The sequence below is a fragment of the Capra hircus genome, chromosome 1 (assembly GCF_001704415.2).
Source record: "Capra hircus breed San Clemente chromosome 1, ASM170441v1, whole genome shotgun sequence".
In the NCBI taxonomy this organism is placed as follows: Eukaryota; Metazoa; Chordata; class Mammalia; order Artiodactyla; family Bovidae; genus Capra; species Capra hircus.
Genome location: NC_030808.1, coordinates 83,237,618 through 83,255,426, shown reverse-complemented (window position 1 = coordinate 83,255,426; position 17,809 = coordinate 83,237,618). Strand labels below are relative to the sequence as shown.

The window sequence follows — 17,809 nt, the reverse complement described above, 5'->3', positions numbered from 1 at the left end:
CAGGCACTATACCTGAGGCCATAATTGCTATTACTGTCAGTGTTACCTGTCTATCTTTAGACAAGTCAACTACCCTTTTTGGGTCCCAGGAAAGGAGATTAGCATGAAGGTAACAATGACAACTGTGGCGTGATTGAATTATGGTGAATGAGGTGATTCTCCCAAAGTTATTGGTCCTTTGGGAGGTATCGGTGAAAAGAGGATACTTGCCTTGTAAGAGAAAGTTCTGAAAAAGTACAAAAGCTGAACTGGATCTGTGACACAAGAAGGATTTCCGTGAAGTTAGATTGGCAGAATAGTGAGTAGAAGGGATGCTGAGCATGGGATTGCTAAGCCCCTCCCTCCACATAACAGGATATTTCCCTGCCAGTGAATAAGGCCAAGGGTTTAAGCAGACAGTGACAGTAAGGGCAAGGGGCTAGGTGTACAGATGGTAACTGACTTGGCGACATAGCCGGATAAGATGTGGCTAGTCCTTTGGGAAATAACTTATTCTGTATCTTTAAAATACCCTGAGGAAACTGAGACAATAAAATTGGTTAACCCTGCAGAGACCCATTGCTTAGAATCATAGTGCATTTTCATGGTTGATTTTTCTCCCTTTTTCCACTTTCCTTCCCTTGCTGGGCTTCTTAAATCCGGCCTCAACTCCAGCCTCAACAAAGATAATCCCATTGTCCCTGATCTCTGCCGTAGACCCCTCTTTCCCCACATTCCCAGACTCTGTTTTCTGTCCTTTTCCACTTCTGACCTACTGACTATCCAAGAGTATGCCAACCCCCAAACTCCCAGACAAGATCTGATGCTCGTCTCCAGTTCCTAGGAATGATCTTGACCTGTCCCTGGACTCTGTTTATCATAAATCTCAACATCCTCAGTGGGAGAATCTCTGTCATAACCCAGTGGAACTGAGTCCAAAGCATAATCTTAGACCTAGGCAAAGATGGTAACTCAGGATGGAACTCCTGTGATAATTGTAGACACAATTGACAGAAGCTATGGGTCTAATTATTTTATGAAACTAAATATATTTATTATAATCAGATGGAAACATAGTTAGATGTAAACAATAAGACAATTTTGAAGGTTCTCTATTTATCTTTCATGATACCCTTCATGAGAAGTTCTCTTCTTCACACCCACCACAAATTGCTGACTAGTGAAGTTCCCACTTCCCCTGAAGTCTAGACACTGATCCCTGAGAGGCTGCATGCATAGTGGAAAGTAGGTGGCCTCTGGGCTCAGAAAGCCCAGGGTTCAAATTTCAGCCTTGTCACTTATTCTCTATGTGCCTAAATTTACCCACCCATAAAGTGGGAGAAAGTGACTATACCCCTGGGTTGTGCTGAGGAGTAGAAGGTACACATATGAATTGGTGACTGCAGCTCCCCCAAATCCCCCACACTCTAATTATGCTTCTGTAAATCATAGTCATTGTTCCTGGAGTCAGGAACCAAGTTCCTGGAGTCTAGGCACCAAGCTCCTCTGGCTTCATCTCATTAAGGAGTCAGTGACTCAGCTCACCATCCCTCGGGACATTTCAAGTGAGCACAGGCCCAGCTGTGTGTGTCCCAGGTACAGGCCTGGGCACCAGGCCTGGCAGATCTCCAGAGGAGTGATGCTTTCTTCTCTCCAGAGGAAAGCACGGGGCCTGTTTGTTCACACACCTGGAAAAGGTTAGCAGCTTCCAGGACGCGCTGGACGTTCTGTTTGGTGATGAGCGCCTTGCTGGTGTACGTGTAGTCCAGCAGAGTATGCATGGTTTCCGCGTCCACCCCTTTGATAACGATCCTCTTCTCATACTTCTCCTTTAAATCATTGCAGAACATGGCCCTGGGAGAGAGATGTGCGAACGTGAGTCCAGCTGAGACCCTTGGCTCCAAATCTAAACAGACTTCCTTCAGACCTGTCTGCCCCGGTGGGACAGCAAGGTGTGCAAGGTCCGGACCTGGAGTGACTGTTGTCTGTCCCTCAGTGCCTGGCACACACCAGACGTCCCATGAGTGCTTAGTGAACTGACGTGTCCTGCTCTGCTAGGCCCAAGTCTTGTTCCCCAGTCAGTCCCAGACCTCAAGGGACACCAGGAGCCCTACTGGCTCGCCTGGCAGGATCTAGAGCTACTTTTTATTGGCTCAAAGTGTGGGGTTCTTCTGGAGGCTTGTGACAATGCCAAAGCCTTTCCCCAGAAACTGTACTCACCGAGGCAGGATCCACCAGGAGGGAGCCCTGGTGACAGGATGTACTTTCTAGAAGGGGGACTTTCACCCCAACACCAAGGGCACCTGTACCTCTAAATTCTCTTCCTGCTCCCTTTGCCATACCTCCTATTTATCTCTGGAAATCGCTGGTCAGTTTCTTTCTGCTATTTCCTCATCTACAAAACAGAGGTGACTGCTTGTGGTTTTCTGGGAACAAACATTAAAACATCAGAAAGAGAGATAATTGAGAAAAGAGAGAAAAAGAAAGAGAGGGAGGAATCACTTGACCAGCTGACTTTTTGAACCTTTTGTTTTCGCCAGTGAGATCTTCTCCCCCGGGTCTCCCTCTGTCCTTCTTCTTGTCTTTGTTTTCATCAATAACAATCCCCTCCCCTTCTCCCTCTTCTCTCCTCGCTCAACTGGCCTCTTCACCCTTCTCCCCTCAGAATATGACAGCATGACACAGACAGTAAACGTGAATTCTGTAAAGTTAACAAATCCCAGGCTGGAACCAAAGAAGCAGTGATGTCCTTTGGACAGATGACTGATCTACACCCCAATTTTTTCAGCCGTAAACTCTGTTGGCCAGAGGGGCACAGAGTCAAGTATGGAACCACACACCTTGTGAAGTGTGATCGTGAAGCCCTCACCTTGCCGCCTCCTGATCCACAGAGAACTCTGCCATCACGGCAACCACACAGTTTCTTAACTCAACCTGCCTTCCTAGGAGGAGCTGGACAACCTCATTTTCTAAACCACCCTTTGAGTCTCGAGCAGAGCTACCTGATAGAAATCTGACGCAAGCTATATGTGTAATTTAAAATTTCCTAGTAACCATAATTTTAAACATAAAAAATGAGATAAGATTAATTTGATCTTTTATTTAAGATCAAATATTATCACTTCAACATGTAGCAAATATTTTTAGCTATAAATGAGATAACTTACATTTTTTTTTAATACTAAGCCTTCAAAATCCATCATGTATACTTTACACTTGGAGAGCAACTCAGTCCAGACCAGCCATAATTCAAATGTTCAGTAGCCACATGAGGCTAGAGGTGAGTGTATTAGGCAGTGCAGCCCTAGAACATTATTCCTGAACTCTGCTGTTGGGTCACCAAGATCTGCAAACATCTCAGGGGATAAAGTCAATGTCACCCACATTAATGTCATATACATGAACACATGGGAAATAGAACATTTAGAAGGAGAGGATGGGCAATGATAATGGGATCAAATGAAGCTTCATGTAATTAAGGCAGCATATCACTGGAATCCTACCAAGGTGAAATTTAGAAATACCCCTTCACCTGATACGTGATTTTAAAATTAGTAAAAAGTGACTTTGTTGAATCTGTACGATCTCAAACATTCTAAGGAAAATTTAAAAAGTCTACTCTGCTCTAGACATGTTTTAATATTACATGAGATAGGTATATAAATTGTCTAATTAAATGCCTTATACTTTGAGGGGCTCTTATGCATTTTGCAGGTCCCAGATGACATAATTATATGGGCTGTCTGAGATCATTTGGACTCTTGGTGGGGCTATTACTGCTAGACACAACTTCTGAATTCTATCTTAGAATCTGTCACTGAACAACATCCTGCCCCAGTTCAGCTAATACATAACTGGGTGTCTGGATCTCCCAGAAACCAACCCTCAGGAGCTGGTGATGTATTAGGGGTATGTGGGAGGGAAGATGAGGAGGGGAGGAGGCCAAGCAAAGCAAAAGTCATATAGAAAATCACTTGGGCCTAGTCCTGCAGGACCTCTGAAGAAGACATTCCAGAGTAGTCCCAATGAGAGGCAAAGTTGGGCTGTGATACTCTGGCACCTCTGACAGTTACGGGCACCCCTGGAGGAGGTCAATTCTCAGGCCCTTCTGGGTTTTAATGTGGGTGACAAGCACTCTGCACAAGCAGAGTGAGCTCAGGAGCCTGGGGAGGGCGGGGAAAGCGCTGCAGTCCTGGTTGTTGGAAGGTAGAGAGAGCTGTGATGTCTAGGTTCCGATGCTATCTCACCATGTCACAAGCGAGCAAACCTTGGTTTAATTCTCTGTAAAATGATTTAACAATAGTCCCTACCCCAGTGATCTTCTGGGAAGAATAAGATAATACTCACAAAGAGGTTGAAACAATAGCTAGCACTCACTAAGGCAAGGCATCTCTGGCTGGTCAGAGGACTCAGAAGGCTGTGGGAGATACTCGGAGCAGACGGCCAACCGCACTCTATCTCACAACCCTGGACCTGCCAGCATTAGGCTTGGTTCCAGTCAGGTCTCTACACAGCTGCCTACCACCCATCCAGCATAGAGTTAGGGCCAGGGCTGCTCACAAACTGGTCTAGGGACATTAGCATGGTGTGGGCACACAATAGGAGCTCAATAAATGTTCATAGGAGAGAGAGGAAGGACGTGCTGTAAAGACTGTGTCTTTAGACAAAGAGCCCCCTTGGAAGTTTTTTCTTTCGCCTGGTTTGGGTCCCAAAGTGCCAGCATGTCTCTGCTTTTCTCTGAGACTTTTTTCACTGATTTTCTGCCACTTAAATAAACTCTCCTTGCCACAGACACTGTGCTGAACACAGATAAGATGAAACTAAGGAGAAAACTATATATTTCTCATAAACCAAACTCCTAGGCCTGCTGCTGCTCTCTGGGAGATACATGGAAACACTTTGGCAACGTCGTGATCCCATGAAAGGCCCACAACCCGGGCAAAGTGGGCCCTAGCTTTCCACTTTAATAACAGTAATCTCCCACAGTTAGATTTATAGCATTTGTAGGCCAAACAGCAGAATCTCTTTTGATTATTATATCCATTCTAAAATGTATTTATTTATTTATGGCTGTGTCGAGCCTTCGTTATGGCTCACAGGCTTCTCTCTAGTTGTAGCATGCAGGCTCAGTAGTTGTGACATGCAGGCTTAGGTTGCCCCTCGGCGTGTGGGATCTTAGTTCCCCAACCAGGGATCGAACCCGCCACGCCTGCATTGGACAATGACTTCTTAACCTCTGGGCTTCCAGGGAAGTCCCTAACATACCCATTTTATAGGTGACAGACTGAGGTAAAAGTTAAGTGAATTGACCAAGACTCTCCAGGTTGTCAGCAATAGAATGGGACCCGGAACCTAGGGACTTTGATCTGGAGTTCACCAGTGCACTAAGGAAAACAGCAAGAGTTCAAGGCCATCTTTCGGGCATCATCCAGTGTCAGCACTGAGTGAACCAGGCCACATTTTGCTCCCTGAGAGCACAGCTAGGTTTGTTGCTAACCATTTACCCCTTAGCTTCTGCAGGAGACAAAACTGTTGTGTAATAAAAATACTTTCTAGACAGACACCAAGTCTCATGAGATTCTTGTAAAACAGAGGTAGTTATGAAGATCCTCTTTTCACAGTTAGAAATAGTCTCAATATAGGGAGTCAGTTGCCCAATACTTCAGCAGTGAGTCAGTGCCGACCCCGAAATAGAGTTCATCTCCCACAACAGCCATGGAAATAGCCATGGGCCAAAGTTTCCTGGAATGAAGTCAGGCCATGGCCCCATCCTTCTGTCTGGGCTTCACTCCCCTCCAAGCTCTGCCAGCCTCACTCCTGACTTTATTCAGGTCTCTACTCGGATGTCACTCCCTCAGGGTGACCATCCCTGACACTCAGTCTAAAATAATCACTCCCTAATGTCATCTCCATTGTTTTTCTTCACAATCCTGTACCAACCTGAAGCTATATTACACATCTATTGTTAACGAGTTTAATAATTGTCTCTCTGCTAGAACACGAGCTGAGTGAGGGCAGGGACTATGCTGTGCTCAACACTATATCCTCAGGGCTAGAATAGTGCCTGGAACCTAAGTAGACAGTTAGTAAATATTTGGGGAGAGAATAAATGAATGAATGACAGCAGACTTGTGCTTCTAGATCTTCCATGTTTGCTTTTGACAGGGCTCTGCCCCTCCAAAAATTATCAAGCATTCTACAGGATGAGGCCCAAAGAGACCTGCCCACTGAGAACACCCATCACACCCCTGAGTCCAATGCCTGGAGCTTAAAGAGAATGCACCCAAACCAAAACTTCCCACTCACAAATTCAATGAGTTCTTCATGTTCCAACAGCTCCTAAATGTCATCCATTCAGAATTTTCAATCAGCCCAACTTTGCTTTGGTTCCTCCCACCCCCCAGGCCTCCACACTTACCACAGAACTTCCTGCCTCCTGAAGCTCTAACCCCAATCACAGTACTATAAACAAATTTCGACTTCCAGCAGCACCACCCCCCTGTCGTTCCTAGACCAGCTACGCCCATGTTGCCCCCGTCCTGTTCTTCTTCTAATCCCTTCACCATCACCTTTATACCAAGAACTAACTCCTCTGCATCAGTGAGGTATTCAGGGTTGGAATAGCTCTAATGGTGGTTGCAAACTGAGTTAAATTCTACTTAAGGATATATGTATTCTTATAGCTGATTCACATTGTTGTACTGCAGAAACCAACACAATATTGTAAAGCAATTATCCTCCAGTTAAAATTTTTAAAAAAGGATATGTGTCAATATGCATACAATTGGCCAAAAATGTTTTTTAAATTAGCAATCATGTGCTGCTCAATGGACACTATATTGTTAAGAAAGGACTTTTGAGGGACCTCCCTGGTGGTCCAGTGGCTAAGACTCTGCTCTTCTGATGCAGGGGACCTACATTCAATACCTGGCAGGGAAGTAGATTCCACATGCTGCAACTAAGAGTTCGCATGTGCAACTAAGAATTCTCATGCTTTAACTAAGAATTCACTTGCTGCAACTAAAGATCCCACATGCCACAGCTGAGACCTTGTGCAGCCGAATAAATAAATATCTTTTAAAAAGAAAGGATTAAGTAAACCCAATGTGGCCAGTCAAAGGGGTTTCCTCTGCAAAGATAACACAGAGTCAGTGGAAGCAAGTGTGACCCTAGCATTGGATGACATCACTGGCTATGGTCCCCAGCATCCCTAAGCTAAAGGCACCAAACCTTCCACCTGCCGTTTCCTAGACAAAAGATCTATGTAGACATGTGGCTCAGCCCAGTTTCTGACCTCAAGCTATTCCCTAAGCCCTACCATGTAGACCCTGTCCCAGCACAGGAGTCCTGCCCACATCCCTGGCCTGCAGGCACTCCAACCTCGAGGATGATGGGTCTCAAAGTATATGCCATGCACGACTTGCATCAGAATTCCTGGGTTGTTTCTTAAGAAAGCGAATTCTGAACCCCACCCACCCTAGACCTTCTGAACAAAATTTCTGGCAGTGGGACTGGGAATATAAATGTTACTAGGCTCCCCCAGCCCCCACCCATAATTGTTTTGCAAACCAAAGTTTAAGAATCACTGCCCTAGAGAGAGGTCACCTCATTTCCCAACTGAATTCCCCTTGGCTAACCCCAAGAAGGAGATTGGACTAAGGTCCAGGTCAAGAAACTAACTGGTTGTGGTTCTGGGACAGATAATGCCCTTGAAAGTCTTCCCTTCCTGTAGTTTCTTCTTCTCATCTTCTGAGATCCAGACCTCCTAGAATTCCATGAGGCCTAAGGCTGCCTTCTACATTGGGAATTTGCGGGGCAGTAGTAGTACTCCTCTACCATTTCCCAACCTGGTGGGGATTCAGATGGAAGCAGGCCTTGTCCTGGCCTCTCAAGTCTTTCTCTAACTTAGCTGTTTAGACAGGGCCCCTGCAGCTTACATTCAAGTACCACACTTCACTAGACCTAGGAGCTCTGAAACAGGATGTGATGGCAAACCCCTATTAGTAACAAACAGTGTGCAATTCCTTGTTCTTATCTGCTACACACATGTAAATCTCATATACCTGGAGGGGTGCCTTCAGAGAAGGATTTGGAGGTTCATGGCCATCTCTCCTTCCACTCTAGAGAAATGACCAACAGTACTCTGCTGTCTCTCTTCAGGGCCTGGAGTCAGCTCCCTGAATTCTCATCTGCTCGTTCAATATTTGCTCCAAACGAACAGACAGGCTGGAACCCAGGAGTTGCCCCCACCTGATTCTAAACACCATCAGACCTCAAAAGAACTGTCTCTGCCAAGCCCCTTGCCCAAGTTCACCACTCCTTAAGGATGCTGCACATGTACCCCTATGGGGCTGAATGCCAGCCTTGTTTCTATAGAAGCAGCCCTCCCAGCCCTACTGGACCACTGCTGAGGCCTGTGCATGGCATCGATGGCCTCAGCCCATCCAAATTTATGACAGAAAGAGGGGCTTGTACTGACCCGCAAGGTCAGGCAGAATACACATCGGCCATCCATTTGTCATTTTTGTCTTTTCTGAAATTTTTGTCACTGAGAAAAGCATGATTACAATTTTTTTCCTTCCAGATTGAGTTGGTGTAGTATATTCTGGTTACCAAAATACTCAGAGCTTTGGGACTTTGAAATGGTAAAGATTCATGATATGTGAAACAGCATGATATAAAATGCATGGTCTTAATTACATAAAAAATGATGCTTAGTTGCGAAAATACACAAATGAGACCTAGAAGGACACGTCAAAGGACACATCGGTAAACCGATGGCGATTATGAATGACTCTGTTTTTAGCTTCTTGTGTTTTTTTATTTCCTGTTATACACATGTTAACTTTTAAGAAATAAATGTTATTTTAAAAACCTTAAAACAACAGCATCAGTCACAGCAAATGCTTGTGGCCAGAATTCAGCAATGATTCAGTCACAAAGATATAATGGAAGTTCTTATCTTGGCTGCCCAACATCATTCCTAATCATTTTAGGAGGAGTACTCAGATTTTCCTTTGAGGAACTATCCCTCCTCCAATACCAGTCTGGGAGGGTTGTATGGAACCAGTCCCACCTCTTAGACTAAGGTTAGCATAGTCCATATGTCTTCCAAGCCACAGTGCCTGGGTCACAGATGGGCACATGAAGAAACCAGTTCAATTGAAACCAATTCCAGAACTTTCTCCAGAATTATTGGGAAAGAGAAACTCTCTTCCCAGTGGGGCTGCTGAGCTGAGAGAAATAAAAATTCTGGTTTGGGAATGCATGTAAGAATTAAAGATTTTAAAATTAAAAAAATAAAAAAAATTCTGAGAGGCTAGAGACCTTCTTGCTTCCATGTGTGAAGACCCCCTGAGAGAGAGACCAACACAAAGGAGAGAAGAAACAAGAGACAGTGAAACTTGAGTCCTAATGACATTACTTGAGCACAATGATCCAACTAAGCCTGAAACAAATGCCCTTGCACTTTCAAATCATGTGTGGAAATAAATTTTTTTTATGTGCTTCAACCAGTCTGAACTGAGTATCTGCCATTTGCAATGCAGAATCCTGACAGACACAACTGGACAAGAGAAATCCTGAATAACAAACAGGACCAAATGCTGAAGAAGATTGTATAACAAGTGCCCAGAAAAAGAAACATTAAAGTACTCTCAACATTACTACACACGGCCCTTCACAGTCTGATCTGTGTACTCTGCTTCCCCATCCCATAGGTAGCAGTTTCCAACATGTCCCTCTGTTTACGTCAAGACTCTGGGTTACAAACAGGACTCTGTACATTCTACAGGGCCTTTTAAAAAAATTATTAATTTTATTTATTTATTTACTTGTCTGTGCTGGGTCTTCACTGGTGCTTAGGGCCTTCGGTAGTTGCTGCATGGACTTTGTAGTCGTGGTGCCCAGGATTAGTTGCCCCGTGGCATGTGGAATCTTCCTGGAGCAGGGATCAAACCCGAGTCTCCTTGCATTGGTAAGCAGATTCTCAACCACTGGATCACAAGGGAAGTCCCATAGAGCCTATTTTTACTGTGCCTTTTCCCTCTATTAGATTCTTAAGGATCTTGGAGGCAGGGGTTGGATTTTATTTCTCTCTGAATTCTTATTTACTGGCCTATTGTTGGATGGATGGAGGAAAAGGAAACTACATACGCAGTCCTATACTTGGTCCTCTAGGCCAAGTGAACTCCCCTCGTCTCCAAACCCACGTTTCTCCTCTAACTGCCATGAGAATAAATAACAATAATCTTCAAGACTTATTGATGGGAGCAAGGTATGTGCGTGAAGAGCTATGTTTTCTAGTGAGTCTCCAAATTGGGACTCCAGTCTCACGGTCTTTATCCTAAGCCCTGCTACCCAAGATTTTATACTACAAAGCATGGTGATTGTTTTTCACCTTAATTTGCTTTTCACATCTTTCATCTCTTTGCCCAAGGTTCCCCTGGCTTCCCCTTTAAAAACGCCACTTCCCTCACAACCCTCTTCAGTGAGATCTGCTCTGATTCTCACTTCCCTTGGGCTGAGAGCAGAGTCAGCATTTGTGCTTGCTGTCTACTGCCACATCCTGACTAGACTGTTGCCCTGGAGGCTCCTTATCACCCTCTTTTCCCAAACATTTTCCATCTCAGCCCCCTAGATCCCCATGCTGGTTTCTTACAGCCTTCATGCTCTTTTCCAGAAATTGCGGCTCAGCCTCTGCTTTGTGAAATTTTTCTGAGCACTCCCTGGCTCTGACCACTTAAAAACATGCAGACTGGTCCCAATCCTCACCCTGGGGTGATCAAATGTTGAGGCTTCCCCAGTCCTAAAAGTTATCTGTCTTGTGATAGGACAAAGATGACTATACGCGTGCTCCAGACTCCTCCCACCACAAGTTGCCAAAGAGGAATATGGGCTTCCAAGACTGTTCTTTGGGCTTTTATGACACAGAATCCAGGGGAAATGGGGAGGGTGAAAGATGTTCCAGCTGCAGATAGAGAGGAATTTTGAAGCAAGAGGTGAAGGAGAAGTTCCCTCAGGCCGGGCTACCCTCAGGGCCACCCAGATGTGGTCAGATTTGGGATGGACCTCCAGCTGCCCTTGCCAAGCCTTGAGCCCTGACATGGATTGCTACAGTCCCTAGGGAAAGGAGCGCCTATTTCTAACTGGTCTGCCCAGATAAGACATTTTTAAAATTCATACAAAGATCTCCAAAAAGCCAACAGGTATCAGATATGTAGATAAGAGAGGGGAACGGGTATGGTGTGTGTCTCCCTCAAAGTGTTTGAAAAAGAAGTTCAGAATTTGAGTTGACTTTGATATTACTTGTTCTGTTTCTGGGCTTTGCCCCGCAATGGAGTGGCATGGGTGGGTGAAGGATTGAAAGAGTTAAACTGCCTTCTCTTTCTCTTTCCAATCTTGAAGCTCAGAGAAGTGGAGTTTGTCTTCCAGTCCCCAAGCCTTGTTTTCTTCTTCCCCTTCTCGCCAACTAATGGCACCCTCTTCCTTGTTGTCTCGCTGCCCTGAGGGCCCTCAGAGAGGATTCTGAATGTCTCTTGAAACTGTCTCCTTATCCCCACTGCCTTAGCCTTAATTCCAACCTAATCTTCTCTACCTGTAATCTCTGCTGTCACCTGAGGGTGCCCCTAGGTCAGGACCTCCACATCACAGCCCAGAGGGTTATTTTAACAGAGAGACTGGATCACTGTCTCACTTTCCTAATTAAAACTCTTCCCTGGCCTCCTACTTCCTGCAAGGTACATTCCAAACTTTTGATCCTAACCCAACAAACCTTCCATGGTCACCCGTTCCCATCTCTCTCAGCCTTATTGGCCCTTGAAATATTCTTCACTCAAACCCGACCCTTCTTCCTGTGGCCTTATGCTTAGGCCTGCATGATAACTGTAACCTCTAACCCACCCCTATCTCTATGTTCACCCATCTGTTCTCTACATCTGCATCTGTATTCCTGCCCTGCAGACAGGCTCCTCTGGACCATTTAGCTGATGAATGGATAAAGAAGAGGTGGCAGATAGATACAACGGAATATTACTCAACCATGAAAAGGACTGATATTGGGTCATTTGCAGAGATGTGGTTAGACCTAGCTAGAGTCCATCACACAGAGTGTAGTAAGTCAGAAGGGGAAAAACAATCATATATTAACACATATATGTGGAATCTTTGTTGTTTTGTTTGTGTGCTGGGTCTACCGACCTCACCTTCCTGGAATTATTCATGAGACATAAACCCTCCCCTAATCCCCCCAACACCAAAATGCCCTTTATATGCCAGCCCTCTGCAAGTCTGAGCTTGCTCCACATGACATATGCCCTCTTGACAACAGTCAGCCTTACTTGACCCCAGACCTGAGTCATTATATGCAAAATTGCTGATGGTTACTTTTTATAGATCTCTGAGTGTCTCCTCAGAAAAAGGCCATGATGCAACTTTTGGTTTGATTGTGTTTTAGAGTCATAACAGTATCAGCACTCCTGCAATTATTGTAGCCTTTCCAAAAATGTTACATGTACTAAAAGAATAAAAGAATCCTTATAGCTGACAGAGGATATGTAGGTTGGCTAAGAGATATTCTTTCATAACAAGTGAAATTTATCTTTTTATACAGAAATGGCCTCTCTGAAAGAGCTTGAGAGGGCTTATACTAAAGCAGCAGAGGTGTTATAAAACACAAACTAACACAAAAAGTGAGAAGATAAGAACTAAGGGATTAAAGTAGGAAAAGACTGTATCACTGAAACCTAGGCTAAGGAAACCTAATGCATCGAGCTTCCTGACAGTCAAAGCAAATCCAGAAGTTTAACAAGTTGCTTAATTTAAAAGTAAGCCAGGATCTGTTATCTTTATTTAATGGAAATGTACTTTTCCTTTTGTCCAGTTAGCCCTATTCTTTCTAGAAAATGCTCTCCCTCCCACCCAGGTTCTACTCCAATTATGTGGTTAAAATAGAAGCTCTCACCATTTTACTGACCTCTCTGTCTCTTTTGTCACACACACAGGCACACACACACACACACACACACACACACACGCACACACAGGCACGCAAACACACACCTGTCTGTCCATCAGTGGGCTCCTGAGCTGAGCTGCGCTGACATCATGCCCTATGTCCCTGCCAGTGATTACTCTCAGATTGGGTAATTGAATGGAGCTGGGTCAATCAGCCTTTCTTGGGGACTTTCCAACTGCAGCTACCCCTCAGCGCTCTCTGGAACAGAAACTGAGAGAAGTGAGATTCAGAGCTGCCAGCATCGTGAGGCTGTGGAGCGCCTGAGCAGCCCCACCTGAGCACCAAGCAAGGATGGGAAGGGAGCGGAGCTCCCTGACTGCCTCCAAGGCCTTGTTCCTCTTCCTCCTGGGCTCTGCTGCCTCCCGGCCCTTCTTATGCTTTGGTTATGTGACCAAACACCTTCCTCTTTTGCCTAAGCTGGTTGACTTTGAGTTTTTATCCCTCACAGCCCGGAGGATGCTGACCACTGTAGAACACTGAGCAATGGCATGGATGGTGAGCTCCAAGGTGGTTCTATCAAAAACACAGATATTCTGCATCTGGCCCTCTCATCTCAGGGGCTGTTTGGTGTTTACTATATTAGAATCTAGCTCTGTAAAGGCATTTTCATTGAGGGACAGTTACATATCTGTGTATTTGATTCAGAGATAAAGGTCAGAACTTGAGATGTAAATGATGAAATTATTTCTCTGTTGTGTTTTAGTTGAATGCTAAATGGAACATTATTCAAAACTGGAGAAGAATATTTTTTTCTCTTCCTGATTGAAAGAAGATCCCTATGCCCTAGATGCTAGGGTGGAAGTGACAGAGATGACATTTATTGAGAATTCAAAAGACCTGATTGCACTCTGCCCTGAGACAGCAACCCCTGGCAGCATCTTCCAAAGGTCTGCAGAAGTCACTCTGTGGGCACGGCACATCTGTGCCCAGAGGGTCACATGAGTGGCCTGTCGAATCCACAATGTTCTGAAGCATTTTGGACTTCCTAACTGCTCCTTCTAGTTTTTCCTGTGGTGACCACGCTTTATCATCCTTCCCTTTTCTGAAGTTGTGCAATAGACTCCTGACTCTGAGTACTTCCTGCTCGGACCAGGATGCCACTTAATCAGTGACAGAACCTGCAGGAGGAATATCAAGTTTTTATTCATGTCAAACATTTACAAGGTGTCTGCTTCTGCAGCAGCAGCTCATCCCACTTTCAAGCTAATTCCAATTCCATATAAGATGGATGATGCCTTCACACCACACATTCTCACAGGTATGTACTGTTGCGGTTGTTGTTCAGTTGCTCAGGCATGTCTGATTCTTTGTGACCCCAAGGACTGCAGCACACCAGGCTTCCATGTCCTTCACATCTCCCAGAGCTTGCTCAAACTCAAGTCCATTGAGTCGGTGATACCTTCCAGCCATCTCATCCTCTGTCATCCCCTTCTCCTCCTGCCTTCAATCGTTCCCAGAATCAGGGTCTTTTCTAATGAGTTGGCTCTTGGCATCCAGTGGCCAACGTATTGGAGCTTCAGCTTCAACATCAGTCCTTCCAATGAATATTCAGGACTGAGTTCCTTTAGGATTGACTGGTTGGATTTCCTTGCAGTCCAAGGCACTCTCAAGAGTCTTCTCCAACACCACAGTTCAAAACCATCAATTCTTCAGCATTCAGCCTACTTTTTAGTATGCAAAGGACTACCTACAATTTGGAGGGAAAGGAGGAATAAAAATGCTAGTAATGGTCCTCTTCTCTTCTAAGATCTCAGAAGCTTTATTTCTGATGCATATGTGACAACAGCAGTGAAATTCCCTAATACTTGTTTAGCTCATATTACCTTAAGCCTTGTTCTCTATCTAATGTAGGCCTGTCACATAGTAGCTGCATGTAAAGAATCCTTGGCATTTGTTGGCTGCCCGACACCTGAAACCCTCCCTAGGTGTGGCACAACTCTGTTTGAAGATGGTGTGTGGCACAGAAGCCACTTCCCTATCCAGAAGCTACAAAAGCCTGATGCTCACTTTCCCAGCTTCTGTCACAGCTAACAACCTAATGTGTCTAACTCAGACTTGACTAATCAGATGAACCAACCCCAGGCTCTGAACTGGGAGCTGGTAACACAAAGAGGCAGAAACAGAGAACCTATTCTGGTAGAAGCAGCAGAAATAGCAGCAGCCTCCGGTTTCCCAAGACAGCAGTGGAGTCGCGCCAGGGGCCACAGCTGTGCTAGCATTGGCTTCCAAGTCTTCCTCACCACGGGTTTGAAGTGGCTTTAGGCTCTGGTCCTGGACACTGCCTGGCCTCCCTTGATGCTGTCTGTTTTCTGAGTTTGGTACTCCAGCCTTTGGGAGGAGTTACCTACATAAATCCCTTCCCCAAAGAGTCAGTTGATTTCTATTCCTTGGAACTAAGAAATCTGACTTATTGCCAGGAATACAATATTGAGAGAAATAGATTTACAAATGAATCCATTTTATTATGTGTATTTCAGACTAACTCACCAGGAGAGGTCAATGCAAATCATTAGCCTCACTGTGTTGTTGATAATTCGCTGAGCCTCAGAGAAGCCAAACAATTTCTCCAGTATTGCACAGCCAAGAAGTGGCAGGGGAAGGACTCAAATGCCAGTGGCAGAATCTTGAGATGGTGTTCTTTCCACTCTGTCAGCACTTAATGATTCCAGCCCCAGCGATGTCCCATAGGGACTGAAGTCCTGTGCTTTCAAAGCATAGTGTCTCTTCACCTCACACCCTGACCTGCATATTTATTTCTTACTTAGCCCTTTGACCCAGGCCAGTACCCTCAGGCATGCTGGGTCTCTGCTACCAGGATCTGTCAGCTCAGCCCCCAGACTCAAATTGGGTGAGCATTCCTACTGTATCCTGCCTATGCCTGTGTGTGTATGCACACAAACGCAATCATTTTTACATCTTCTTGTCATTTTCAGCTTGTGTGGACCACACTAGTGCATGGCAGGGAGAGGGAGTTAATGGTCTTTCACAGGCAATGTCCTAACAGCCATATTCCTGCCCAGTGGAGAGGTCTATCTTCAGTTTGGGTCCCAATATGGAAACCATTCTTCCTATCGAAGTGAATTCCCTGGAGGGTGAAATGGAGACAAAGGCTATCAACGTGTTGTTATTTAATTGCCAATATTTTGAAGATTAAATCAAATAAAAACGAATCCAACAAAGTTCTTGGCACGCAATAAATACTCAAAAAATGTTAGTTTTCCATTTCCAAACTGTGAAAAGTACTTAATGTGTATTCATGCTTAGTCACTAAGTTGTATATGTTACCCCATGGACTGTAGCCCACCAGACTCCTCTGTCCATGGGATTATTCTGGCAAGAATACTGGAGTGGGTTGTCATTTCCTCCTCCAGGGGATCTCCCCAACTCAGGGATCGAACCTGCACGTCCTAAGTCTCCTGTATTGGCGAGCGGATTCTTTGCCACTGAGCCATCTGGGAAGCCCTACGTACTTAACACAAGGTATTTATTACCACGTACTTTATAAAAAAAAAATTTTGAAAGCAACCTATATTCATAATGAATGATTTTCATATTATGCATCTGTTAAAAATGGTAGCTAAATAAATAAATAGTATTCATGAAAACTATGGAACACTATAGGCTAATGATAACAAGAAAAAAGGGTGCAAAGCAAGATGCAGGTTATATGGAAACCATGTTTACAAGTATAAGTATGTAATATAAGCATAAATTCATTGGAAAAGACCCTGATGCTGGGAAAGATTGCGGACAGGAGGGAGAAAGGGACAAAGGAGAATGAGATGGTTGAATGGCATCACCAAGTCAATGGACACAAGTTTGAGCAAACTCTGGGAGACAGTGAAATACAGGGAAACCTGGTATGCTGCAGTCCATAGGATCACAAAGAGTCAGACACAACTGAGTGACTGAACAACAACAAATAAGTATAAAATATGCCGGAAAAAAAGGTGGAAGAACCACCCCCAAAATGAAAATTAACTTTATCAGAAAATCTCCTAACCCCTTACTGCAAAATCTTGCAGCCAGATGTGCTCTGGCATTCAGAATTGTTTGGCTTTTACCATATCACGAATACTACATAGCACCTCCAACACTCCTCAGTTCAACACAGTAGCACGCACCTCAGCAGTGAATATATGAATAGTGTCTTAAGGAAAATAAAGAGTCTAAGTAGCCTCCTCTCAGTTCAGAAGCTGTCTCTTCACCAGGTGAGTGGAGTTCCAGTTAGATTTGGTGATCAAATAAATTATGGAAAACTTTCCCATTTTTAGCACTTTGGGGATTTTGAAATTGCAGGTAAGAGACTATAGATCTATAGTACTTAATTATTAACCACCATAATGGTTCTGCCAAAAGGACAATATCAAAGGTGTAAAATACACAACCCAGCGCTAGAAGTACAATTATCAGTTCATTTGAGTTCACTAGCAGTGCCCAGTGTGCCAGTAGCAATCCTCGATGTTTTTGCCATTAGCCAGATTTTAAATCCAGACTCAGACGGCTGTAACTCATCTTTGTTTATTCTATCACCTGCATTTGCTGGCTCCTTTCTAGATAGTTTACATTATTATGGAGAAAACGCCAAGAATTACATCTAAACAGAGCTTAAGAGTAAGCCCAGTTTACCCTTGACCCCTTTCTGCCATCCAGTAATTGGCTAATATAGAATAATTATTAATAAACTGTACCCACAATACTCTTCCCATTCCTGGCCTTGAGCTTGATTTTTGTAGCTAGTGAGTAAAGTCCGCTTATCACAGCCTCAGGGAACCAGACCCACAGACTTGAAGTACTGAGGTACAAGGCAGGGGC

At 44.5% G+C, this 17,809-nt stretch overlaps 1 protein-coding gene across 1 annotated transcript in view; it reads right to left on the bottom strand.

The window, feature by feature from the left end:
* The window catches only part of KLHL6 (kelch like family member 6), a 56,701-nt gene that overhangs the window by 34,043 nt on the left and 4,849 nt on the right, over positions 1-17,809 (bottom strand). The window contains exon 2 of the mRNA XM_005675211.3: positions 1,668-1,833. Within this exon, the coding sequence (XP_005675268.1) occupies positions 1,668-1,833 (166 nt within the window). The remainder of the gene's footprint in view (positions 1-1,667; positions 1,834-17,809) is intronic.